Source organism: Monodelphis domestica, chromosome 1 (assembly GCF_027887165.1).
Source record: "Monodelphis domestica isolate mMonDom1 chromosome 1, mMonDom1.pri, whole genome shotgun sequence".
Lineage (NCBI taxonomy): Eukaryota > Metazoa > Chordata > Mammalia > Didelphimorphia > Didelphidae > Monodelphis > Monodelphis domestica.
In genome coordinates this window covers 548,215,613-548,242,644 of record NC_077227.1, presented here as the reverse complement: position 1 = coordinate 548,242,644, position 27,032 = coordinate 548,215,613, and the positions used below count along the sequence as shown (strand labels likewise).

The 27,032-nt window shown below is 36.5% G+C and overlaps 1 protein-coding gene across 2 annotated transcripts in view; it reads left to right on the top strand.

The window, feature by feature from the left end:
* Window positions 1-27,032, top strand: part of TRAPPC12 (trafficking protein particle complex subunit 12) — a 189,656-nt gene that overhangs the window by 13,489 nt on the left and 149,135 nt on the right. For both annotated transcript variants that reach the window (XM_007476184.3, XM_007476185.3), the window contains exons 2-3: window positions 13,577-14,813; window positions 23,675-23,791. In XM_007476184.3, the coding sequence (XP_007476246.1) occupies window positions 13,577-14,813; window positions 23,675-23,791 (1,354 nt within the window). The remainder of the gene's footprint in view (window positions 1-13,576; window positions 14,814-23,674; window positions 23,792-27,032) is intronic.

Genomic DNA, 27,032 nt, shown 5'->3' with positions numbered 1-27,032 from the left:
TGTATATGATCCCATTCAATTGAAGTCAGCATTTATTCCTGTGACTATCTTTTTACATTTTGATTTTCTTCCAGCATTCTAGATATACTTCCCAGCTTTGGGTCTTCTCCACATTTGATAAGCATGCTATCTTTGCTTTCATTCAATCCATTGACAAAAATGTTAAACAAAACAAGAACAAGCATAGGTCTTTGAAGCTCTTTAGAAGGTACATGGCCCGGAGGAGCCAGGAAGACCTGAGCTCAAATGCATCTTCAGATACTTTCTAGCTATAAAACCCAGAAAAAAGTCACTTAATCTCTGTCTACTAAGATTTCCTCAACTGTAGGTAAAGATAATAGTAACACTTGCCTCACAGGATTATTTTGAGGATCAAATGAGAAAGTGCTTAGCACATAGTAGATGCTTAATAAATATTTCTTTCCTTCCTTGAAGCTTTGTACCGGAGGGTTCCTTCCAAATTGATGCCTAGCCAGTAATGACTAAGGTACTATTTAATACAAATAATGAATCCCCAGAAATAGTTGCACTTATTCAAATCTGTACTTTTGAAGGTTATAATAATTACAATTATATGGTCATTGGTTCCAACTCAATAGAAATATTCTGTGCAGATTCATAAAACAATTTGAATCTGATCATTCAACTTTAACATTTGTCTAATTATAATATCTAGTCCATATTTTCTATTTATGACTAATTCACCTAAGCAATTATTGAATGATTTACTAAAGATCATACAAATATAAAGTCTGTGATGGCACTTGAACCTAATCTAGATTCCCAAGTCCAGTTCAGTGCAGTGCCCTAGCTCAGCAATGTCAAGCTCAAGTAGAAATGGATCCATATAGGCTACAGATTGACTTAGAAAATCACAAATTAACATTGTCTATGTTGTATTGTATTTATGTTGCATTGAATTTTAATGTATCTTGTTAAACATTTTCCAAATTACATTTTAATGTTTCCAGCTGCACCTTTTTCTAGCCTGTCAAGATCCTTTTAGAGCTTGATGTCATCCACTCTGTTAGCTCTCCCAATTTTGTGTCATCTGAACATTTGACATGCATGCTATCTTTATCCAACTCATTTATAAAAATGCTAAACAGCACAAGGCCAAGCTCAGATCCCTGGCGTATTCCACCAGAGACCTCCTTCCAAGCTGACATCAAACCATTAACAACTACCCTTGGAGTCTGGCCATTCATCCATTTTAGAAGCATCTAATTGTACCACTGTCTAATCCCCATCTTTCTCTTCCACAATAACATGTAATACTTTATTAAAAGCTTTGCTAAAATCTAGGTTAGATATTTTTACACTATTTGATGTCTGTTGAATTGGAACCAATTAATGTATTTACTGGTTTATTAACTATAAAAAAAGAGTGGGGGAAGAATAAGGTTAATCTTGCTCATTCCACAATCTACAATGAACAAGAGTTAAAATTCCTTAGTACCTGGAAAGGAAGAATATGTTCCATTTTCAATTTTTATTGAGAACAATAAGCATAGTTGTTTGGACTACACATTCAAATGATCATAAACTATTACTCAGAATAAATCTTGGATGACTACAGACTAATAAGAGGCATGCTCCCTTACCTTGTGTAAGGCAGCAGGGTACCATGGAAAGAATGTTAGATTTGGAGTCAAAGAACTTCAGTTCAAATTCTGAATGCTATTTACTACCTCTGTTACCTTAATCAAGTCACTTATGGGTTCAGGGGTTGGTTTTTTAATCTAAGAAATAATTGGATTTCCCAGATTACAGTTACAGTGTCTTTGAGAGCAGAAACTGCCATTTCATTTCATTTTGTCTTTTACCCCCAATACTTACCACAGTACTTGAAATACTTCCTGATTAATTGGCATATAATGAAGAAGAGAAATGGGTTACAACATGTGAAAGAAAAAGATTTTGCAAAGAGAGAGCCAGCCGCACACCAAGAACCAAAGAGTTCTGGAACAAAGAAGGGATTAAAAAGTGAACACCAACAGTTACTGGGGGCTCTTAGACTTCCTGTCTTTTGGGTGGTCTGAAGCTGAGGAGATTTGGTTTCCTATCTCCTGGAACTGAATATTTTTGCCTCTATTTTCCTGACTGGAGAAAACCCTTCCTTATTTTTAAAACCATAAGTGTTCCTGCATGCTGAAAGTACCTGTCTACTCAGAAGGTTAGTGACCGGCTAGCCTGTACAAAACTGTCAGTGTTGGGAAGGCCAGAAGCCAATTCCGGTCTAACCCAACTAGGGTTGAACTCTGCCATAAAGGGTTCACCCTGAACCTACAAAGTAATCTGGAGGATTAAGTAGAGCTAGGTTAGCCAGTCAGCCCTGGGAATCCAGACAGACAGGTCAGGGCCTAGGGAACACGGAAGAAAAAGAAGAAATCTTTGTGAGGAGATTTTAGGAGGTGGGAGGCTAACTAGAACTTCATTAGAGCTAGGGAATCCTATTCCTTAATCCTCCCCTTCATATTATCTTGTCTTCAAACTAAATCTCTGTCCTGTTTTTATAAACTGGTCTGAGAGATTGAATAGCACACTGGTCACAGTGAATGAAGCTGGCTCACAGGCCTCCACTGAGAGGTTCTGAGGTACTAAATCAACCTTGGTATCTCAACATCATCAACATGTTCCCTTCTAGGATCAATATTTCACTATCAACTCTAATCCATGATCCAATGACCATTTTGTCTAGTCAAACAACTCAACTTCAGTTTCTTCTGAAGCAAAATTAAGATCTTGGAATCAGTGATCTTGAAAATAAAATCTCTTTGATTGTGAGGAGAGCAGGTAGCTCAACCTCAGCCCTTTTGTTATTATTAAGTTTGGAAAGACATAAGGAGAGAATTCAAAGGCCATAATATGTAGGTACTCTTGGTAATAGGTTGCCAATTCAGTGGGTAGTGTATGGCTGTTTAAAAAACCTTATTTTTTGTCATAGGATTGATACAAGTATCATTTCTAAGAAGAGCACCGAAAGGGCTTCGTAATTGTGGTCAGGTGACTTACCCACAGTCACACAGTTAGCAAGTGTCTGAGATCAGATTTTAATTCAGGTCTTCCCAACTCCAAGCATAGCACTCTATCCACCGAGTCACTTAGATACCCCAGTAGTATTACTATGAATCCGTTGGTTTTTTTTCACCTATGTCAAATTATAAGAGTTTTTATCATTTAGCGTTAACATGGTAGTATAGAAAGGGAGCAAGGCTTGAAGGCAGATAAAACCTGGGCTTAAAATCCACTTCTGGTTCTTAAAACTATAAGACTGAGAGCAAGTAATTTGCCATCTTGAAACCTCTTTTTTTCTTATCTATAAAATGAGAATAAGAAGATATATTGTACCTTCTTCTCTACAGTAATATTAGGAAGATCAAAAGAGATTTTATACACACATGCACAGTCTTTAAAAGCCTCAAACAATTCTATTCAATATGAGAACTTCCATCCTGTATCAGTCTAATGTCTATCTTTATCATCATTAGAACTTTTCCATTAGAAAATGTCAAAGGTATTAAATGCTTTCTCAGTGTAGGGCAGTGCATGGAGGTAAAAGAATTTTATAACTAAACTTGTCTTTCTTTTTGGACTAGACTTTTGCTGTCTTTGGTATTAAGAATTCCCAATGAAGGAACTGTTTCTATCAATGCAAATCGCCATCACTTGGTCCTCATCTCATAGTACTGGAAAGCTGTCTGGTGGTGCTAAGGAACACATAACCACTGTGTGTTAGAGACAGGAATTGAACCCAGATTTTGCTGATTCAGAAGCTAACTCCAGTATACTACACTGACTTTTAACTAAGACATTTAGGAATTATTTACTATGATTACAGAAGTAATAAAGAAAACATGAAAATATGTATATAATCTTAGTAGGTATGAAACATTGTTTGAAAACAAGACCAGTGGTTATAAGGAGAAGAAATTTATAATCAGCTAACCTTGGTCTGAATCTTGGAATTAAGTGATTATAACTGTGTGACTTTGGACAAGTCATAATCTCTCTGGATCTTACTTTACTAGGCTGTAAAGTGAGGTTAGAGGAGATAATTTCCTTTCTATCTGTATAAAATTGGAATATAATTCTACGTTTATAAAATTTCTCTTGTTTGAAAGTAATTTTAGGATAAGAAACTTGCTACTTCTCCTAACCAAAAAAAATGAACTGTTTGGAGAAGGTGCTTTGGAGATGCTTGCAGAAAGCTCACACTGCACCAAAGGATCTAGAATGAACTTTGGAATTTGGAACAGTGAAATTGAATTAGAGTTTGAACATTATTATTATTATTTTTTTAAACCCTTACCTTCCGTCTTGGAGTCAATACAGTGTATTGGCTCCAAAGCAGAAGAGTGGTAAGGGCTAGGCAATGGGGGTCAAGTGACTTGCCCAGGGTCACACAGCTGGGAAGTGTCTGAGGGCAGATTTGAACCTAGGTGAACATTATTTTCAATATAAACTCTTATGCCACAGGGGACTGCCCCCTAACTGACTTTTTGTCAATGCGCTAACAATTATTAGTTTTGTTCTCTTTCTCTTTTGTTTCCCTTTTATCCCCAAATTTTTTTAATTTCCCCTTAGAAAGTGCAATATAGTGTGTACTTCTAGTTGAAGATCTTTAGAGATATAAGTTGGTTATGTGTACTGATTCCATTGGGAAACTAGGTAAATTTGGGTGATTTCTACATGCTTGTTTCCCATGGGAATTACAGGGTATATAGTGTAATTAAAATTTGAACCCTAGAACTACTATTCCTAGCATCCCATTTTCTTCCTCACATTACAGGCTGACATTGAAAGGATATAAGTTTTGTGTAGCCGTGCCTCTTGGGCTCTCTTCTTGTGATTGTGGCTGGCTGAAGCAGGCTTTTTAGGAAAGGCAAGAGAACTGTTCACATGGTCTTTCTTTGGTTAGATAATTATGTTTTTGTACTTCTATTTCCTTTTTATTCCTTTACTTCAAGTGATTATCAATGTACTTTATGAAATATAATGAAACATAATACTTGGAGTATTGGACATTGATTTAAACCCGACAATCCTAAATCTCTGATACTTTGTTGCAATGAATACTGGCTATGTACATTTACAACTTAGAAATGGTAGGGGGCAGAGGTTTGGATATAATATTTCTCATCTCTTTCTAGCTTGTGGCACAGTTTAAGATTTTCCAGTTGGCATTTCAGATGGTTTTCACTTCTCCTTAGTCTTGAAGTTAACCTTAGTGCTAGAAAATTCTTTATTCAGTCTTTTGTTTTTAAAAGTCTTTTAAACAATAGTTTCATTTCTTTATTCTGAATTTAAAACTCTAAGAAAGTGTTTCCATACACATAGCAAAACACAAAGATTCTCTATGAAATTGTGAATCTGTATAATAGAGCTTTATTTAAAAAAGGAAGTTATGATATATATTTCTCCTACCCATTTCTTTCAGAATAGTCCTATTTAAGTTTCCTTCTGACCTGACTTCTTTTTCTCTTCTGTGCATTTTGAAAAATATCACATTATAGGACGAGCCAATATAATAAAAATGAACATCCTACCCAAACTTATTTATCTATTTAGTGCCATACCCATTGAACTGCCAAAAAATTTCTTTACTGATTTAGAAAAAACCATAACAAAGTTCATTTGGAATAACAAAAGATCAAGGATATCCAGGGAAATAATGAAAAAAAAAATACAAAGGAAGGGGGCCTTGCAGTCCCAGATCTCAAACTATATTACAAAGCAGCAGTCATCAAAACAATTTGGTACTGGCTAAGAGACAGAAAGGAGGATCAGTGGAATAGACTTGGAGCAAGTGACCTCAGCAAGACAGTGTATGATAAACCCAAAGACCCCAGCTTTTGGGACAAAAATCCACTATTCGATAAAAACTGCTGGGAAAATTGGAAGACAATGTGGGAGAGATTAGGTCTGGATCAACACCTCACACCCTACACCAAGATAAATTCAAAATGGGTGAATGACTTAAACATAAAGAAGGAAACCATAAGTAAATTAGGTAAACACAGAATAGTATACATGTCAGACCTTTGGGAAGGGAAAGACTTTAAAACCAAGCAAGATATAGAGTCACAAAATGTAAAATAAATAATTTTGACTACATCAAATTAAAAAGCTTTTGTACAAACAAAACCAATATAACTAAAATCAGAAGCAACAAATTGGGAAACAATCTTCATAAAAACCTCTGTCAAAGGTTTAATTACTCAAATTTATAAAGAGCTAAATCAATTGTACAAAAAAATCAAGCCATTCTCCAATTGATAAATGGGCAAGGGACATGAATAGGCAGTTTTCAGATAAAGAAATCAAAACTATTAATAAGCACATGAAAAAGTGCTCTAAATCTCTCATAATCAGAGAGATGCAAATCAAAACAACTCTGAGGTATCACCTCACACCTAGCAGATTGGCTAACATGACAGCAGAGGAAAGTAGTGAATGCTGGAGGGGATGTGGCAAAGTTGGGACACATTGATTCATTGCTGGATTGAGTTGTGAATTGATCCAGCCATTCTGGAGGGCAATTTGGAACTATGCCCAAAGGGTAATAAAAGACTGTCTGCCCTTTGATCCAGCCATAGCACTGCTGGGTTTGTACCCCAAAGAGATAATAAGGAAAAAGACTTGTACAAAAATATTCATAGCTGTGCTCTTTGTGGTGGCCAAAAATTGGAAAACGAGGGGATGCCCATCAATTGGGGAATGGCTGAACAAATTGTGGTATATGTTGGTGATGGAATACTATTGTGCAAAAAGGAATAATAAAGTGGAGAAGTTCCATGGAGACTGGAACAACCTCCAGGAAGTGATGCAGAGTGAGGGGAGCAGAACCAGGAGAGCATTGTACACAGAGACTAATACACTGTGGTATAATTGAACATAATGGACTTCTCCATTAGTGGCAATGTAATGTCCCTGAACAATCTGCAGGGACCTAGGAGAAAAACACTGTCCACAAGCAGAGGACAATCTGTGGGAGTAAAAACACCGAAGAAAAGCAACTGCTTGACTACAGCGGTTGAGGGGACATGTCTGAGGAGAAACTAAATGAACACTCTAATGCAAATACTAACAACATGGCAATGGGTTCGAATCAAGAACACATGTGATACCCAGTGGAATCACGCGTTGGCTATTGGGGGAGGGGGGAGGAAAAGAAAATGATCTTTGTCTCTAATGAATAATGCTTGGAAATGATCAAATAAAATATTATTTAAAAATAAAGAAAAATATCACATTGGCCCACTTTTTTAGTATTACTATTGGTAAAGCTCTTCACCAATTCCCTTCACTCCCTCCTCCCCTTGATTAACCAGGATGGGGAAATAACCCTTGTAATAAATATGTAGTCAGTTTAACCCATAGTGGCTATGTTCACAAATGTATGTCATTGAACCTTCTGTCCTTATTGCTGTTAGAAGATAGCTTGCTTCATCATAAATAGGTCCTCTAGAGACAGTCAGTTATTAAGTCTTTCATATTCGTTTTTCTTTACTTTATTGTCCTTATGCAGATTGTTCTGGTTCTATCTTCTTCACTCTGCATCAATTCTTACTCTGCTGAAGTTTCTCTGAAATCATCTCTTTTATCATTTCTTATGACACAATAAAATTACATTATATTCTTATATAATTTGTTCAGTCATTCTAAGAAGCAATCTAAGATTCCTCCTTAGAATCTAATTTTTATCTTTTCCTCCCCATTAATTTTTCCTTTGGTATCAGAGAGTTTGTTTTGCCTGTGATTGTTTCTTTTCTGATATTATCCTTCTTAACTATTGCCATTATAATCCCCATTTTTTTCCCTACTGAATTTGATGTAGTTCAACAACCAATTGTGTGTGTGTATGTGTTAAGTCTTCTTTTGTTTGAGGTTGAGTAAAGTCATTTGATGTCTACTGCCCCTACCCCCTCATCAATGTTTGTGTATTTTCATGTATACCAGTTATAAGGAATAAGATCCACTCCCTTTTCCTACATTCTATTAACAGTATCTTCCTCCTTTGCCTTCCCTTTGTTTTCTTCTTTTCAAACTCTCAGAACAGAATCAATCTACCCCAGAGACCTCTGTCTTTCTAATTCCCTCAATATCTTGTGAAGACATGAAGGTTATAGTTCAAACCGTTCCCCTTAAAATCCTTTTGTTCAATGACACGATCCATAGGAATCCAGGTAGAACAAACAGTTGGGAAAAATCCAGGAATAGAGATAGTTTATCTAGAATAGTGGCAGGGAGAGAGCTCCTTCCAGTCCCAAGGTCCAGGAAAGAGTGTTTTCTTGAGAGCAACTGTCACTCTCCAACTCTCCCTCCCCTCTCCAACTGCCTTCACTGTCAATCAATCTTCACTCCTAACATTTCAAACCCTTTCTGTGCAATTTTCCCCACATCAGGGCTGTTTATGAGCATAAATGTTATTGCACCCAGAAGCCAAGGTCCCTACCCTGAGACTTTTTCAAAGGAACTCCCTGGTCTTCCTGCTTTCAAAGCATTGTTGGCTACACATTTCCTTGGCTCTTTTTAGTTGGACAAGTTACTAGCTGACTTTGTAGTGAGAGGCATGTAACTTTTTGTGCAATTTCGGGTGGTCTAAGAAGTCACCATAGTTTGTTTGTTTTAGTAAAAGCCTTTACCTTCCATCTTAGAATCAGTTCTTTGTATTGGTTCTAAGGCAGAAGAGTGGTGAGGGCTAGGCATTGAGGGTTATATGATTTGCCCAGTTACACAGTTAGGAAATGTCTTAAGACAAGATTTGAACCCAAGATACCTCCCATCTCAAGGTCTGGCTCTCAATCCAATGAGCCACCTATCTGCCTTTAGTCACTGTAGTTTTTCATTGGATTTCTTGATTTGGTCTTTTGTAGACTTCAAGTTTTTTGTTTGATTTTTTTCTGGAGTAGAGATGTAGAACCTGGACAATCTGCTTCCCATTCATACAGCCATGTTTGCCAGAAGTTTCTAGAAGTCTCTAGAAAGAGAAAAGATGGTATCATCTCTCTTAATACATTGGAACCTTTGTGCTTAGTTAAGAATTGTGCCAAGATTTCCTATGGGGATTTTAGACTATCTGTTGTAGTTGGTCCTCAAAGCAGTGATTTTGAACTATCAAATAATAAAAATACATTCCTTTCTTTAAGTAGTTTCAGCTGATTAACATTACAGTATCAGGTTAAAGTCTGAGTTAGGATCTTCAAGAAACTTTTGGAAAGTGCTCAGTTAGGGAGCTGAGTGTATCTCACCATATTACTACTTGGTATATAAACTGTTCCCATAGAAATCACCACCTCTAGTTTGCCCATATCCACACCTCCGATGTTGTTATAGAGTGGAACCAGAAGTTGAATCAGTCATGACCAGGCTTTAGAAACTCCAGGAATCTCTAATCAGTCCATTATTACTGTTCTCATAACAACCCCCTCAACTTTCTATAATATTAAAATGTGAATTTGTATTAATATACAAAAAAATATTAAGTAACATATATTGGAAATGCTAGCTACCATGGCAGCCTGGTTTGTTGCTCTTATGGTCATTTACATGATTAAAAAAGTTAGACGATAAATATACACTTCAAGCAAAGAAGAATTCACTTTGATGAAAAATAATTGTGAAAAGCCAATTGTGTACCTTCTTACTACTTCCTGAATTGGAAAAGTGTATGACCTTTATATCTTTTTCACTTTGGATTTTTGACCTGGAATTTCTAAAAAATTATAATTATAATTTTCCACACATAAAACTTAAACCCTGCCTTCTCTACTCCCAAGTCCTCTTAGCTCTTAATTACTATTTCTACTTAAATGTATAGAGGCATTTATTATTTTTGTTGTCATTATTTCCTGATTTACCTCATAACTGATCATAACCAATTACCTTCTTTACATTGTGATTGTTTTTTGGTTTCCTTTGTTGTGTTTTTAGAAGAATTTAGGAATTTGTTTTTAAATCTTATTCCTATAAACTTGAATGTATAATGAGTTTCTGGAAGGTTCTCATTTTCATCATATCTATTATCTTTTACGTTTTAGATTGCTGCTGTTCTCCAGCTGTGCTTAAAGCAACTTTTCTCTCCCTTGAAATTATTCTTTTAAAAAAATACTGGCTCTTTAAATCTAAAATAGTTTTACAAACTAGCATTAGGACAAAAAGACTTTTTGCCAATATACATTTTTCCCTTTTTTAATTTAGAATATTTTTCAGTGGTTACATGATTCATGATTCTCACCAACAAAGCCCTAATCATATCCATATTAAACTATGTGATCAATCATATGATTTTCTTCTGGGTTCCTTACTCCCACAATTCTTTTTCTGGATGTGGATAGTGTTCTTTCTTATAAGTTTCTCTGGACTGCCCTGTGTTATTGCACTGCTGCTAGTAGAAAAGTCTATTACATTCGATTGTGCCATAATGTATCAGTCTCTGTTTACAATGTTCTCCTGGTTCTGCTTCTTTTGCTCGGCATCAATTCCTGGAAGTCATTCCAGTTCACATGGACTTCTTCTAGTTCATTATTCCTTTCAGCACAATAGTATTCCATCACCAACAGTTACCACGATTTGTTCAGCCATTCCCCAATCGATGGACATGCCCTCATTTTCCAGTTTTTGCCACTACAAAGAGTGCAGCTATAAATAATTTTGTACAAGTCTGGGGATCTCTAGATTTCCATGTTGACAAAGCTAAATCTAAAATTGAGGTTCATCAAATCCCACTAGGCCACAAGTTTGGGATTCCTAAATTCCATCTTGACAACAGAGTCCAAGGATTGAACTCTGGGAAAGCCAACCATGCTAGATAGGACAATTCCAAAGAACAAAAGTATCTGAGGAACCTATTTACCATTTGGGGCAGGAAACAATGATTGACTTTGCTATAACTACTAAGAAAATGAGAGTGTTTCAAACTATACCGACAGCTTACAAACTAGCATGGAAAAAGAATCATATCTAGAGGTGAGGTTCTAGAGGGAAGGGGCTGCTTACAATGGCTTCCAAAGGGTGATTCCTTCCCAGCAGTGGATCTTCTTGGGAAAGGATCTCTGATACCACAGGGTATACTACCTAAAACAAAGAAGGTCCTTAGCATATGCTTTGTCCCACCCTACTAGGATTGTCATTCACCTGAGGGTCCATTATTCAGTCTAAAATTGCTAGGCTGAGATTCCCTTCAGGGTGGATTCTCTCTGGAACTGGGACTTAGAAGCTAGTCCTAAAACTTGGGGTTCATCAGATATTACTATGCTACAAGTTTGGGGTTTCTAGATTCCATGTTGACACTACTAAAGTTATTTCTTTAAATATGAATCTGACCATGTAATTTCCTTATTGAAGAAACTCCAATGGATCCCAATTGCCTCTAGAATCAAATATTACTACCTCTATTTAACTTTTAAAATCCTTTTGTACCTGTCCCCAACATATCTTTCCAGACCCTTTATGCATTATTCCCTTTTCCACACTCTTCAGTCTAGCCATATTGGCCTTCTTGCATTTTTTTGCTCACAGCACTTACATCTCCCATTTCCATTCCTTCATCCTGAAGTAGCCCCCAAAAGACCAAAGATGGAAAAATTACCCCATCCCCATTTTAGGGGACAGACCTGGTTTCCCTTCCCTCTAGCTGTTTAATCAGATAACAAGCTGGTTTCTGCTTAGGTTGGGGGAGGGGGCAGGAGACAAAAGAGGAATTTCAGGAATATCAAAGGGCCAGTGAACTAAAGTTTGGCTAAATGAAGATAAACACTCCTTCCATAATAGCCCCATCATAAACTAAGAATTGTCCACACACACACACACACATTCCTGTGTTAAGGTTTGTTAGATAAGAACTCTGCAATGTATATAATCTGGTCTTTAATTGCAACCCAATGCAGTTTTCCATTAAGGAATTCTGCCCCAGCTGGTAAATTCTTTATTTCTCTCTTTTATTAACAAATTATGGTTCCAATAATCAATATTCTAGGTGTTTGAACTCATTTGTGAAGTGTTCCACTTCAATCTGACCTCTTTGCCTGGAATACACTCCCTCCTCACTAACTCAAAATTCCCTCACTATTTTTGTTATGGGGGTGAAGAGGTGCACCCCTGGGATTCAGGAAGGATACCTTTTGTCAGAATGCAAGACTCCAAAACTTAGCTTAAAAATAAAAAAGAGAAATGTATTAATTTAGAGAGTAATGTTGAGAATGGCCAGGAGGATGGTACAGGTGGAACAGCAAGATGGAAGGCTGCTCCTTGGGAGGACAGCATGAATGGAAAGGCTATCATCCTGGGAGTGACATGGGCACTGTACCCCCAGAAACCCAGGCTAACTATTATCAGGGAAACTCCCTTGCTCCCTTATATCCTCCTGACTCTGAGCCTAAAAACACCCAATGACCCCCCCCCCCTCCTGAGATGACTTATCTTCCTTTGATCTTCCTCTAGATTTAAGATGGAGGAGGCACCTCAAGGCCATACCTCAATCCTATCACACATCTGTTTGTTCCCTAAAACTAAGGAATCTTTATGTCCCCAGGCAGATGATCACCCCCGCCCCCTTGCCAAATGCCTGGGTGACTAACACTCTGTTGTAAAAAGTATAAAATCCCCAGAACTGATGTTGTTGGGGGGACAGCTTTCCATCCATGCTGTCCTCACAGGGAACAGCCTTCCCATTCATGCTGCCCTCCCAAGGAACTGCTCCCTATCTTGCTCTTCCTCCTTGCTATCCTCCTGGCCATTCTCAACATTACTCTCTAAATTAATAAATTTATCTTTTTGTTTTTAAGCTAAGTTTTGGAGTCTTGCATTCTTGCAAAAGGTTTCCTTCCCGAACCCCAGAGGTACACATCTGTACCCCCATAACAAGAGGACAGCATGGATGGAAAAGCTGTCACCCAGACATCGGTTCTGGGGATTTTTACTCTTTACAACAGATGCTGTTTCATGGTGTGGATATGACTCTAGAGTAGTAAACTCTCAGGCATTCAGTCAGGGGTTTGGTTATCTGACTGGGGTCTGCCTGGAGACAAAGGGAATGATCTTCATAAAAGATTCCTTAGTTTTAGGGAACAGACAAATGTCTGAGATGTAGCTTGATAGAATCGAGGTGTAGCCTGGCAGTGCATCTCTCTGTCCATCTTAAATGTAAAGGAGGACAATCATCTCAGGGTCCTATAGGGGTCATTGGATGTTTTAGGCTGAGTCACTAGGATGTAAGGGAGCAAAGGAATTTCACTGATAATAGTTTGCCTGAGCTTCTGGGGGTACAATGCCCATATCGTTTTCAAGTATTTTTTTTTTCAGTTCAAATATTTCTCTACTTCAACCCTTTCCTGATGATCTTAGCTGTTTGTACTTTCTGCATAAACTACCTTGTATTTATTTTAGAAACACATATATATATATATGCATATATATATACACACATATGCATATTGTCTCCCCCAGTAGATTAGAAGATCCTTGTAAGATATTTGTAGATTAAAAATATCCTTACTCAACGTTAAGTTATAATGACTATTAAAAATCAATTGATGAAATTAATGCCATATTTGTTTTTTGTTTTTTTTTTAAGGGAAAAAATGGAACATGTAGATGGTTCTGATCAGAATATTAAGGAGGAATCACTTACAGGTGAAGTGAAAGGTAGGAATGTGATTCAGCATGTTGCTCAGGAAGAACAAGGACAACTCCTTTTTCATGAAGAAACCATTGATCTTGGTGGAGATGAATTTGAATCTGAAGAGAATGAAACTGTCTCAGAAGATTCAAATAACTTCATAGATAAGCTTAATGAGCACATGATGGAAAGTGTTATTATTTCTGATTCTCCCAACAACAGTGAAGATGATGTCGGTGAACTTGGTTGCTTGCAGGACATTGTTGAGCCCACAGAAGATAAAAGTGATCACAATTTGGAACAAATGCTTGATAAAGAAGAGATGGTAACACTGAGTAATGATAGTGAAACTGATCATGATGATACACCTAAAGACATTTCTGACATGACAAGTGACAGCAGAGCATCTTTGAAAGAAGAGCTGACTCAAGAAGAAACAAAAGATGAACCCATGTTTGGAAATGAAGGAACAATTGACTCAGCTCTAAGTGATGACAAAACTAACCCAGAGGAGCAGATGTCAGAAATATCTTCTAGTCAGTCTTCTAAAGATGATGCTGTTCCTGTGTGTACCATTTTCAGCCAGTCAAATCAAGCTAATTCTCAGCCTCAGTTGTTCCTTCATGATGGCTTTGAACCCCAGATGGTGAAATCTCCCAGTTTTAGCAGTGCAAGTGAAACTTCTGCCAAGACCCCACCACAGGTGGTTCAGCCAAGTCCTAGCCTAAGCAAATTTTTTGGAGATACTGTTAATACTAATTCCTTGGCTTCTGATTTTTTTGATTCATTTACTACTTCTACTTTTATTTCTGTCAGTAATCCAAATGCAGGTACCTCGGTGCCAGAAAAACTGTCCTCTCTTTCTACCCCAGTGGGTGAAAGTTCTCCTGATTCTGCTGATCCTTCTTACTCCATGGGAATTGAAAGATCAGAATCTGGTGTTTCCACAGCATCTCTAGAAGCTTCTCAGTCTCCAAAGCCATTTTCACAGATCCAGGCTGTCTTTGCAAGTAGTGATGATCCTTTTGCCACAGCCCTGAATATGAGTGAAATAGATCGAAGAAATGATGCATGGCTTCCCAGTGAGGACACAAGAAATGTTTTAATTTCTGTAGCAACTCAACAGTATAGTGCAGTATTCATAGATAAGGAAAATCTCACCATGCCAGGCTTAAAATTTGACAATATTCAGGTAAGAGTTAACTATTTACCAAAAGAAAGTTAATTATATGTACTAATACAAATCTTTCAAAGTGAAATGAAGGAGCAAGTTTGATGGCTCAGGGGATTGAGATCCAGGCCTAGAGACAGGAGGTCCTGGATTCAAATTTGGCCTTAGACACTTTCTAGCTCTGTGACCCCAGGCAAGTCACTTAACCCCCATTGCCTAACCCTTACCACTCATCTGCCTTGAAACCAATGCACAGGATTGATTCTAAGACAGGAAATGAAATAGAAATTATGAATGTTCAATCTTCTGATCATGAGCTTCCTCAAACTTATTGGTACTCCTCAGTCACATTGTATGTTGCAATCTATATTCACAACCATTCTAGTTTAATAGGGCCAATTTGGTCTCCACCAACATATTTCTCAAATGGCTAATATCATCTTCAAACCACAGTGAGGCCTTAAACTCGGCCTTTTATCCCATAGCTCTTCCAGACCATCATTTATGGACTATATAAGTATTTTTCAAGTACTAAAGTATTCCGTAGCTAAATTAGTTTGGGAATCACTGAACTAAAGAATTGTTTTATATCTAATGGTTTACTTGATTTTTAAGTATGAACAGCCAGTTTTGTAATTGGAAAAATTGAGTATTTGATAGGGACAAATTCATTTCCTTAGAATATTATAATTAGATATATTGAAACTGCTTTTAGGATATTTGCCTATTCATCTATTCTGAAGTGCCTTAGCATTTATCATGTTACCTTAAGGACAAGTACTCTTTTAGTCTTAATTCTCATAGATCTATTACCCAGTTTCCTGTATCTAGATTAAGAGACTCTAGCTACTCCCTACAAATTCTCCATTTTATATATCTCTAAGCCCTTGGCAAAAAGTTCTGGAATCTGAGTTAAGAGAGATTGTACTTAAATTGGGACTCTGATTGCAGTTGCAGGATGATGGGTGAAGGGCAAGTCTCAATTGCTCTGAGACTGATCTCCCTCATCTGAAAAATGGGAAGAAGAATAATACTAATGGGATTTCTGCACATATTTAAATCAGACAGACTCTATAGTAAGGTTTTTTCTAAACTTAAAGTGCTATATTAAATATCCACTATTATTATTGTTATCACTGATTCAAAATAGATAAGTGAGTGAGTCAGTTAAGTGTCTACATTTTCAGTTGAATTCATCAGACAGATTCCCAGACCCTGTTAATATTCATTATTCTGCTGAGAAATATATAGTAATCCTCAAGTAGAATTGAATTAATTTTCTAGGTAACTGAAGCATAATCTATTAATCTCCAAAATATTTTAAACATTTTTATGAAAATTATTCTGAAATATGTTGAATACGATAGCCCTTTGTGAATTGCAAAATGCTTTCTTCACAAAAAACATAAATTAGACTTTTCTCAGGGGCTATATTATGAATATCAATTATTGAGCTTTGGTATTGGTTTAGTTTGCCCATTCACTCAATTTCCCTAGGCTGCTGAGTTTTTTCATTTTTTGCTTTTCTTGAAGCACATTCTCTTAAAATGGTTTTTAGTATTCACTATCCCTTTTTGCAATGACTTTGCCTTTTCATTAGTATTTTCCTGACCCTGTTATAATTTTTGTCAGCCACCTCTACTGTTTGCCCTCCTTAGGTGTAATCTAAGGCAGAACTGAAGTTTGCTAGGGGAAACCATATAAACCAAATATTAGAATTCTATATTAATTTATGGTAGTTGGAAAGTAAAAATGTTTCCGCTCCTTTTCTGCTAAATAAGATGAATAGATCCCTTGTGACTGCAGTTTTTGTGACTTGATGGCTTCTGAGTATATTTTCAGATGGTCTCACTCCCAGATAAGACATTCAGTCAATCTCCCTTTAACTTATGATGTTATTACCCTTGCTATACTCAGAAGAGAGTCATGAGAGAATTGAATTAAAAAATTTTTCCCCTTTAAATCCTAACATAGCATCTTCATTTGCTCTTGCAAATCAAAGCGGTTGTTGGGAAACATCCTGGTAAATAGAAAATTTTAACAGAGAACTTTTCCCAAAATAATATCTGCTTTTCACATATAATGAATATGCTAGATTAACAAATTAACAAATGTTTACTCCTGCAGTGTGTGGCCAGAAGCTAGAAAATCACTCTGCATAAGCATTTTTTTTCTTTTCCAGTTAAAACAAAGGAACTTTTAAGATACCTTGAATCAGGGTTTACATACTTAAACATTTACGATTGGACAAAAATGGGAAAAAAAATATTCTATGGTTCTATTTTTGTGAAGCCTTTCAAGAAAATATTACCACAATTTAAAGATATCTTGCTATGTCTTGATTTTTCTAAATATGATGTTTTGAGTTTTCTTTCAGATTTTCTAGCTAATGATGAGTTTTTTACTGTTTTCCTTTTAAATATATGCTTAGTGATAATATGACAGTGGAGTTTTTAGATAGCTACATATATCTACACTAGTAACAAATCAGTTTTCATCTGAATATTCATGAAAATTACTTTTTTTCTTTTCTTAAAAAATAGAATTGTGGGATAGGAGGAAATAATTCATAAATTTATCATAGTAGATGAAAACAGATAATCAGAAAATTGATTTATTAAACTTCCTTTTGAAAAAGGAAAAACAAATTTTAAGAAGCCAAATATTGGTGTTAAAAAATCCTATAATTTTATAGCTAGAGGAAACAAAAAAGTGTCCCCTTCAAGTATATTGGAAACTACGAGTGAGATTGAGGTTCTGACCTGGCAAGTCTCTGAGATACTTACCATTGAACTTCAAGTATTTTCATTGGGGTGGAAAATATAGATAGTAGTAGTATTTCTTCTTCTCTATGATCCCTTTCTTCTTTAGACGATATTTCCTTATAATACCCCATGGAATCTAAAGATTTAGGTAAAATAAAAATTATTGAAGGAGAACTCATAGTTTGGGGTCCCTCATAATGAAATCTGATAGACTGATAGAATTTTAGGACTAGAAGAAAACTTTAGAGGTCTTTAAGTCCAAGTCTTTCAATTCACTTTAACATTATTATACCAGTTCTTCTCAAGGCACTTAGTTTCTTTCTTTCTCCCTTAAAAAAAAAAACACGTGAAGATAGGAATATAGACCCTAAACGATCACTCTAGTGCAATTATCAATAATAGGTCTTGATCTATTAATTGTAACACATGTAAAACCCAGTGGAATTGCTCATTGTCCAAGGGAGAGGAATAAAAGGAGGGGAAGGAAAGAACATGAATCTTGTAACCATGGGAAAATATTCTAAATTAATTAATTAAATAAAAATTTTCAGTTAAAAAAAATGAAACATGAAGAATCTAGTCCAGAGAGTTAATTGACTTGTCTAAAGGTGACCCTCCATGAGAGCCCCATATCCTTGAAGAAGAGAGGCTTTTAGAATCAATTGGGAAGCTCTGCTTTGTAAAGGATAATTTTAGCTTTGTGACCTAAATTATATTAATTATTGGTCACCATGGATATCCCAAATAATAAAATAAAAATACCCAAGTCATTCTGAAATTTTATGGTGATTTAATTAGTATAGTGGGAAAAAATTAAGAAGGGAAAAGGAAAGAGTGTAGGATTTTCTCCCGCCTGGCTTGTGCCAGGCAGGAAGTTTAGGGGATCTATAAAGTAAGGGTTTGGAGTGTAAAGGAGGAGGGAATCAGCCTGAACTCCAAGAGAGCTCAGTCAAGATGCCTGAACCTGAATTAGCTCAAGGGCAAACTCACCACCAAAACCCAGACAAATAGCTGCTACCACTCCAAGATCTCGGAATGCTTAGCACGCTGCCAGATAGAGCTGCCTCTCAGGGGAAAGAGACCCAAGAGAGGAAGTGACGTGCCTTATATAGAGGGTTTTACATCACTTTTCTGCATCTCATCTGTACCAATGTTAGCTTAGCTTGACTTAGGACAGCCCAGGGGGTCTATCCGCTATTTCTGCACATGTCTCTTGAAGGCCATCTTCTTAGATAATTAAATCTTTGAGTATGGTGCAGACATTCCTGACCTTATTAAACTAAGTAGGGTGGAGAAATGTAGAGTTCCCAAGACTTGATTCTGTAGACCAAGTATCTTCATTGTTACTAATAAGGAAATAGATAAATCAGATCTTCTAAAGTACGTTCTGAGTAGGGTGGAGTAGTTTTAAAATTCACAGCTTTCAGATCATAGTTGCTGTATACCCACAGACAACTCTGAGATTACAAATTTCTCATCTGCATCAATGGAAGACTTCCACTCTGGGAATTCACCACAGTAATGAAATCTCAGGTCCAAGCTCCTTCTTCCCTCCCTCCCTCCCCACAAAAAAAAGTTTTAGAATCCAGATTCATACTCCAGTGTTCATATAGATTCCCTTCTGTCTTTTTTCATCAATTAATTCTTATGTAGGTATTGTGAATCTTAAAAATTCTCAGACCCTACTTCAGAAGATTTGGTTAAGAACATTCCCCATTTTAAACAATGAAGGGACTTAGTCAGGAATGTGAGAACTCTACTCCACCCATACTTAAGCATACTTTAGGGGAAGATAAAGTTGTAAACTCTTTACTGAACAATGAAAAGTACTTAACCCATACTTAAAGTAAAGCAAAAAAACCTTAAGCTAAGTCTATTTTTAGGAAGGTGCTAAGTACCTATGAAGGTCAGGCAACTTGCAAACTTGTAAGGAACAAGCCTTATCAAAAGAGGTGTGAGCTTTTAGTCTACTCAAGTGTGAATTACTCAAAAGTTTAGTCTACTCAGGTGTGAATTAAGAATGGTCTGTCCTTTGGAAAACATCTACTGTGATTGGTAGATGTGAGAACTTAGGGGAGGTGACATAGGAGAAAGTTCTCTTTAAAAGGAGAATCAGAAGGCCTCTGAAGGGAACTTCAGCCTTGGAAGCTGAAGTGGAGCTCAGGAGCTGAACTGGTGGGTCTCTCTGAACACTAGAATCTTGCTTGGGACAAATCTTGTGGTGAGTGGATTAAGGACTGACTGATCTCTCTCTTAGGGCTTGGACCTAGGCTAGCCTGGGCTGGCCTAGCCCTTTTCTCATTGTTTCCTCTTACTCTCTCTCTTTCATTAATTCCTTATTTGTATCAATTAAAATCTCTATAAAAACCCAGCTGACTTGGGTATATTTCATATTTGGGAATGTTTCCCTGGCGACCTCTTTATATTTGATTTAACTCAAGAAGCTGTCTTGAAACCATATTTCTGCGGTCACAATTTAAGGCAACCACTCTTTTATCTGTAACAGTTTAAACACTACTTTAAATATAACAGTATAAATAACTAAGAGAGCTTAAAAATATTAATCTGGGTTAAAGGGGATCATTTAATAAGAAATTAAACCTCAAGCCAGAGTAATGATAATGTTAGCATTTTAGACTTTAGGAAGTAAACAAAGGGTATTTGAGGGACAAAGAGGGCTTTCTCAGAGAACCAAAATTCATATCAGTTAGGCAGTCATTCAGCTTGCATTTATTAAGTGCATAATATGTTCTAAATTTAAAATTATATCTCTAATAAAAATATTATATTTTATGAGGTTTATTAAGGATTATTAGAAATCAAGGAATAAAGAAGATACAAAACAATAACTCACGTGCCCATGGCTGATTAACCAATTCAGAACCCTATGCTTAACTTACTACATCATTGCAATGGAAGAGAGAGAGGCAGGCGATACTGCCAGTTAAATACTAATTGTGATCTTGCCCAGGTGGAGACTCAGGTGAGATTATTGGGAATTCTGGGAAATACCAAGGACTTCTGGGGATTGAAGTCTAGGGTTCAAAATCTCCATTTTTACACATGTGCTCTGCTAAGTGTTGGAGTTATAAAGAAAGGCAAAATAAATAGTAATGCTTGCTCTTGGGCTCAAAATCTGATGGAGACAGACAAGTATACATATAGGACAAACTGGAGATAGTTAAGGAGGACAGGAAAAACTTTTTGCAGAAGGTAAACGAAATTTGAAAGGAACCAAGGAAGCCTAGAGGTATAGATGAGAAGGGAGAGCCAGTGAAAATGTTTGGAGTCTGGAATGGAGTACCAGGATCTATGTACTTATAAAGGGCCCTGGATTAGGAATTAAGAGTTCTAGTGATTCTAGTGATGTAAATTTGGGCAAATTAGTTGCTGCTTCTCTCTGAACTTCAATTTACTAACCTTTAAAATAGTAAGGTTGTATCTTAGAAAAAGTTCCTTTGAACCCTAAAAGACTAATTCACATCTGTTTTGAAGAATCCTCTCCTTTTACTGGTGAAGCAACTGAGACCCAAAGGTGAATTTCCCAAAATCATGTTAAGTAATAGAGTCAAAATCTTAACCCAGATCTTTTGGCTTCAAGTCTATTGTGGTGATGATGTTTATCTAGTATATATAAGATACCTATAAACTTACAAATACCTTATATTTCCAGAGTTTATTTGTATATCATTTGTTTGGGATGCAATCTTTTTCCTCATAGAGACACATATAATTAGTTAACCAAATTAGCCCCCCATATCTTTCCTCCTCCCACTTTCCCTATTTGTATAGAGAGGTCATCACCATCTTCGCAATCCCTCAGGCTCTCAATTTATAAGTTATCCTTGACTCCTCCTTATGTCTCACTTCTTATATCCAGTCTGTTGCTAAGGCCTGTCGATTTCAACTTTGCAACACCTCTCAAATATATTCCTTTCTTTGTGACACTGCTATTCCTTTAGTGATACTCCTGTACTAGCAGGGCCTGATCATCTCACAGCTGGATTATTGCAGTAGCTTGCCTCAAGATCTCTTCATTCCAGTCTTATCTTCCATTCACCCAATAAGTGACTTTCCCATAGCACAAGTCAACCATGTCACTGCTTCTACTCAGTTAGCTCCAGTGACTCTCTATTACCTCATTTGATTAGAATGCTGTATGACATTTAAAGCCCTTTATAACCTAACCTAACCCCCTCCTACCTTTACAAGCTTATTACACCTTATTTCCTGATGCAGACTCTTTGATCAGATGACATTGACCTTCTAGCTGTTCTATAAATTCAGATCCATGAATTTTCTCTGACTGTCCCTCATGCCTGGAATACTCTTCCTCCACTCTGCTGACTGACCTCCCTAGTTTTTCAAAGTACTTTACATGTAGCATTGTATCCTCACAATAACTGGAAAGTAAATGTTCTTTATTATCTGCACTTTACAAATAAGGACACTTGAGGTAGCAGGAGAGTGACTGGCCCAGATTCACACAGTTAATTCATACGTCCTGAGGCTGGCTTTGAACTCAGGTCTTTCTAACTCCAGATCCAATAATGGCATATATCTACTATATACCAGCTAAGTTTCTTTACCCTACCTATATATGGAGGATCTGATACACACAAAAATGTTGCAATTCTGTGTGGCCAGCATGCAGTAAATATAGTATACATCGTTAATATAAGGGTATAAGAAAGATGTAATATGCTATTCAAAACCAAAGAAAGGGAAGTAAAGCTTCCTGAGGCGAGAGAAGCTTTAAGGTAGGAAGATAGAGGAAGGATAGAAGTTTTGGATACCATGAGGAGGATGGCAGAGCCAAATTATAGATATGAGGTGGCAGGAATGAGTCAGAAATGCAGGCCTTATAAATTATCAATGAGCCACAGCAAAGCTCCAATCAGTGGACTATTCAGAAGGCTTGTACAGTCCAGTGATCCAAACTTAATACCACACAGGTCGGAGAGATGATAGAGAAAAGAAAATGCCTGGCCGAAGGCCCGGTCCCAGGTGAGAGAGAGAGAGAAGGATTAAAGATGGAGCTTGGCCTCTGGCCAAGCTCCAGCAAGGACAGACATCAGTGGGAACTGAGATCCAAGTGAGGAAGAGAGGGAAGATCGGAAGAGAGAAGGTGGAGCTTGCTGCGGCTGTATTTAATCTCTTTGATATGCAAATATACACAACACATAGGGATGATTATCATTGGTTAATGACAAGGTATAGGTGTGGTTTCTCTTAGCCAGGTGAGCACAAAGAAACCTGTTTTCCCGCCTAACCTGTGGGAAGTTGGGGTCAAGGGTCAGAGGCTTTCCCAGCCATGTGCAAGACTGAGCATGCTCAAGACTGAGCATGCTCTGTTCTAAGACAATCTGTACATACTGTTTCCCTTGCCCATAGCTAGGGGTGGACTGCTACAGGAAGGTTTTTTCTAACAGTATAAAGAGCCAAGGAAGACTAAGTCAGGAGATGGCTTATCTGAGCTGAACTTTGAAGGTAGGTTACTGTTTCAAATGTTAGAGATGACAGCAGGCTATGAATGGAATTTCATACTATACTATTTCAAATGTCTAGTAATATTTTATTCATGGGAATATTCCATTGAAGAATTAATGGGTTCAGAACAATTGAATTTTCAATTAACTTAGAGAATATTTTTAGTTTCAACTCTTATTTCTAAAATGTATTTATTCACTTGCCCTACTTGCTACAGTATAGTGTGAACATATTTGAATCATCCTTTCAATCTTTCAGTACTTTGGGGACATCATTCTGACCATCAATAATTGTACAAAATAGAGATGGAACTGAGGTGTAGGAAATTAAGCTGAATGGATACTGAGCTCTGGGCTTTCTGAGGAAGCTATTTTTTAGAAAGAATTCCTGGTAACTTGTGTTCTTGTAACATTCCTTTTTTCTTCAAAGTATTGTATAGTCCACTCATCATCCCTCAAAGAAATTTCACTTTAGTAAAAGTTCTGATTGATTTCATTTTATGTCTTCTTTATGTTACCATCCAAAAGATCTTTTACTATGGATGAGGGGAGGTCACATTTTTTATTTATTGAAGATTTCAGTTAGTTGAGTTTAATTGTCATTTTCTTATATACTTTTTTTTTTAAGGGAGATGCAGTTAAAGACTTGATGCTCCGTTTCCTGGGTGAACAGGCTGCATCAAAGAGACAAGTTTTGAATGCTAACTCAGTGGAACAGTCTTTTGTTGGATTGAAACAGCTAATTGTGAGTAATGTTGTATTTGATATCCTATACTCTACATTTTTTATGATTATCTTGTTCTCCTTCACAATATCTTTTAAGCTATTCAAGTTATTCAAAACCATCCAAATAATGGAATTAGATAACTATATGATCAGTTACAGGTTTTGCTTGAATGTGTTTTGCTGCATAAAGTGACAAAGATATGTATGGATTATATGTGCTCAATTATTTACATGTTGCATCTCCCCCTATTCAATTTCTTGAGAGTAAGGACTTTTTTTACTTAACTTTTTATCTTTAGAACTTAATACAAAGTCTAGTACATAGCATTTAATTAATGTTTTTGATTTATTGAAATTATCTTGAATGCAGTAACATACTTGGTACTGATGTCTATCTGAGCACCAGTACTATTCATGATGATTCATTTCCATTGATATTGTAAGTATTATGTAAAAAGAAGACAAAATATTGGGAGAAAGAAAATAGTTTATAAAAAGTTGTTAACTTGATTTACTAGATTATTGATTAGAAAATACTAGATATTTGATCATGGAAAATAGAGAGGATAGGAATTGGACCTATGATTTCATTAGTATTTCTTCCTAGAAAAGGAAACTCCCATAACCAATACAGATAGCCACCTTTTCAACAATTTATAATCTGATGGGTGGCAATTGGGTGGCTCAGTGAATTAAGAGCCAGGCCTAGAGACAGTAGGTCAAGTCACTTAACCCCCATTGCTAGATCTTACCACTCTTATGCCTTGGAACCAATGCACAGTATGTATTCTAAGATGGAAAGTAAGGGTTTTTTGTTGTTTTTAATTATATAGTCTGATAGAATTTCTTAGAGCACAAAGAGATTAAATGATTTTCCTGGGGTCACAGAAACAGTATATTTCATATGTAGGACTTGGAACCCAAGTTTTTCTAGCAATAAGACTGGTTCTCTACCATACCATACTGCCACTATGTATATGCAAGGTATATTGCTGGATATTCTAAGTTTTTTAACGGGAAGAGTCTCAGAAATAGTTGAATTTCTATATCTTTCTTCGCTTATTTAGAGCCATGCATTTGAACTAAATTGGTTCTTGTCTACATCTGGATATGTAGGATATAATGAGTTTCTCCCAAGAAAGGTTATATATATTTGTAATAGTACCACCTTTACACTGATAAAAGATATGTCCCTTTATGTAGAGTATATGGATATATGTGATATACTTGAAAAAATTAAATATCCTGTATATTGCTATAAAAGAAATTGTAGTTACTTGATCTGCATCTCATCAGATATAGCCTTTATTCCCACACTATTAATACAATTTTGAGTATAAGTGTAATTTTAAAAAATATTTATCCCAGTGTTTTGTGAATAATAATCAAGTTGAGTTTGGGTAAAGAACCCATTGATGATTTATTGTTGAAAGTATTTTTTCTTTTTTTTGGCAACTCTTTCCCTAGCTTCTCTTTCCTGTCTCACTCAGAGCCTTTGAGTTGAGAAAAAGAAAAAACAAACCTTTGTAACCATTATGCATACTCACATTCCCATATCAACTATATATAAAATTGTATATCATGTCCTCTAATTTGAGTCTATCATCTCTTTACCTGGAAGCATTATGATTAGGCCTCAGGAATCATGCATTGATGAGAGTTTAGTCTTGCAAGTTCTTTGTCTTTATATTGTTGTTACTGTATGAATAGTTCTGGTTCTGATCACTTCATTTTGGATCAGTTCATATAAGTCTTCTGAGGTTTCTTTGAAACCATCTGTTTTGTCATTTCTTATGACACAATAATATTCATAATTTGTTTAACCATTCTACCCTCTGCTATCTCTCATTCTGCCCTCTACCCTCTGCTATCTTTCTCTTTTCTTTTCAAGAAATAAATTAGATAATTTGGATTACAGAAGAACTGTCTCTAAGTGTGTGTTGTAGAAGGGAAGATTTTAAAGTCAAAGAAGAAGGAAGGCTGGGAAGGGTTGACTCACCCTCTAGTCAGGTCAGGGTTGACTCCATTTAAGTTATCCAGCCTAGTGGAAGAAGAGGGAAGGTGCTACCCAGAAATCAGTCCCCCACAGTAGTTGGTTTTCTGGTCCCAGCATCTTTCAAGCCCCCTCTCCTTTTCTCTCTCTATTACACCTTCCACCACCCCACCACCCCAAATACTAGGGGCACTAGTATTAAAATGAGTACCTGCAACACTTGAACTTTTAACCTGACTTCAGGAAGCTGATAAAGGCTGCTTTATAAATGAATATATGTACTGACCTGATTTATCAGAATTAATGATGTTCATGTGGCAAAAGACCTCAGATGACCTCACTACCCTTACTCACCCTAAAAGAGTTTTTTAATGGAAAACAAAAAGCTAATTCTGGAGTTTTAAGGATAATAGTCTACTAGAAAAAGAATAAAATTTCTTTCATTCTCCTGAATAAAAACATCCTCATAATTCGGTGCCATTTTGTGACCTCGTAAGTTACCTTTGAAAGAACACTCAAAGACTATGGAATATAATAAATGGCTCATCTGCTTAAGTGAGTTGGCTCCCCACAGCACCTGTGCAATACAATTTTTACTGGTGACTGAGTATAACTTGAAATGTCTATCTTGATTCAAAACCCTTTCAAAGCTATGTAAGTGGTACATGCAACACTTCTCAGAAGCTCTCAGCAAGGGATAACCTCTCCACATATAACTAAAATGCACAAATCCTTTCCCTCTTGATTTAGCATCTCTGTTTTTCTCTTTTTGTGTTCTGAAGTTAACAAATTTTACCTCTTATTTCCTAATACAATAGCAGCAGCAACAACAAAGCTTCCCTTTCTACTTAAAAAATAGTTCTACCAATCCTTCATTATAAAACCCATCATCCCACCATCAGTCCCTGTGCTTGCTTTCCTTCTTCCTAATAATCTTTGAGAAGAAATACTGATAGAAGAAAACATGAACACCAAATTCATGGTACTTTGGGTTTGGTCCCTATTCTAAGACATATATTCTCCTTTGGATACATAGATGAATTTAAATGTAGCTCACTTGTGGTTAGTTAGCAGTTGATTTTCTCATTGTGATAGTAGCTTTTCATCACGGGCTTCTGCTTTTCTGAGTCCCAGATGAGAGATTCAACCCCAAGCTTGACCTTGGTTACATTAGTACTATCTTTTTCCATCCAGCTGAGCCAACTGTGATCAGTAGCCCAATGGTGAAATTTTCAGTTGTGTATGTTTAGTGACTCAGTTACCTTAT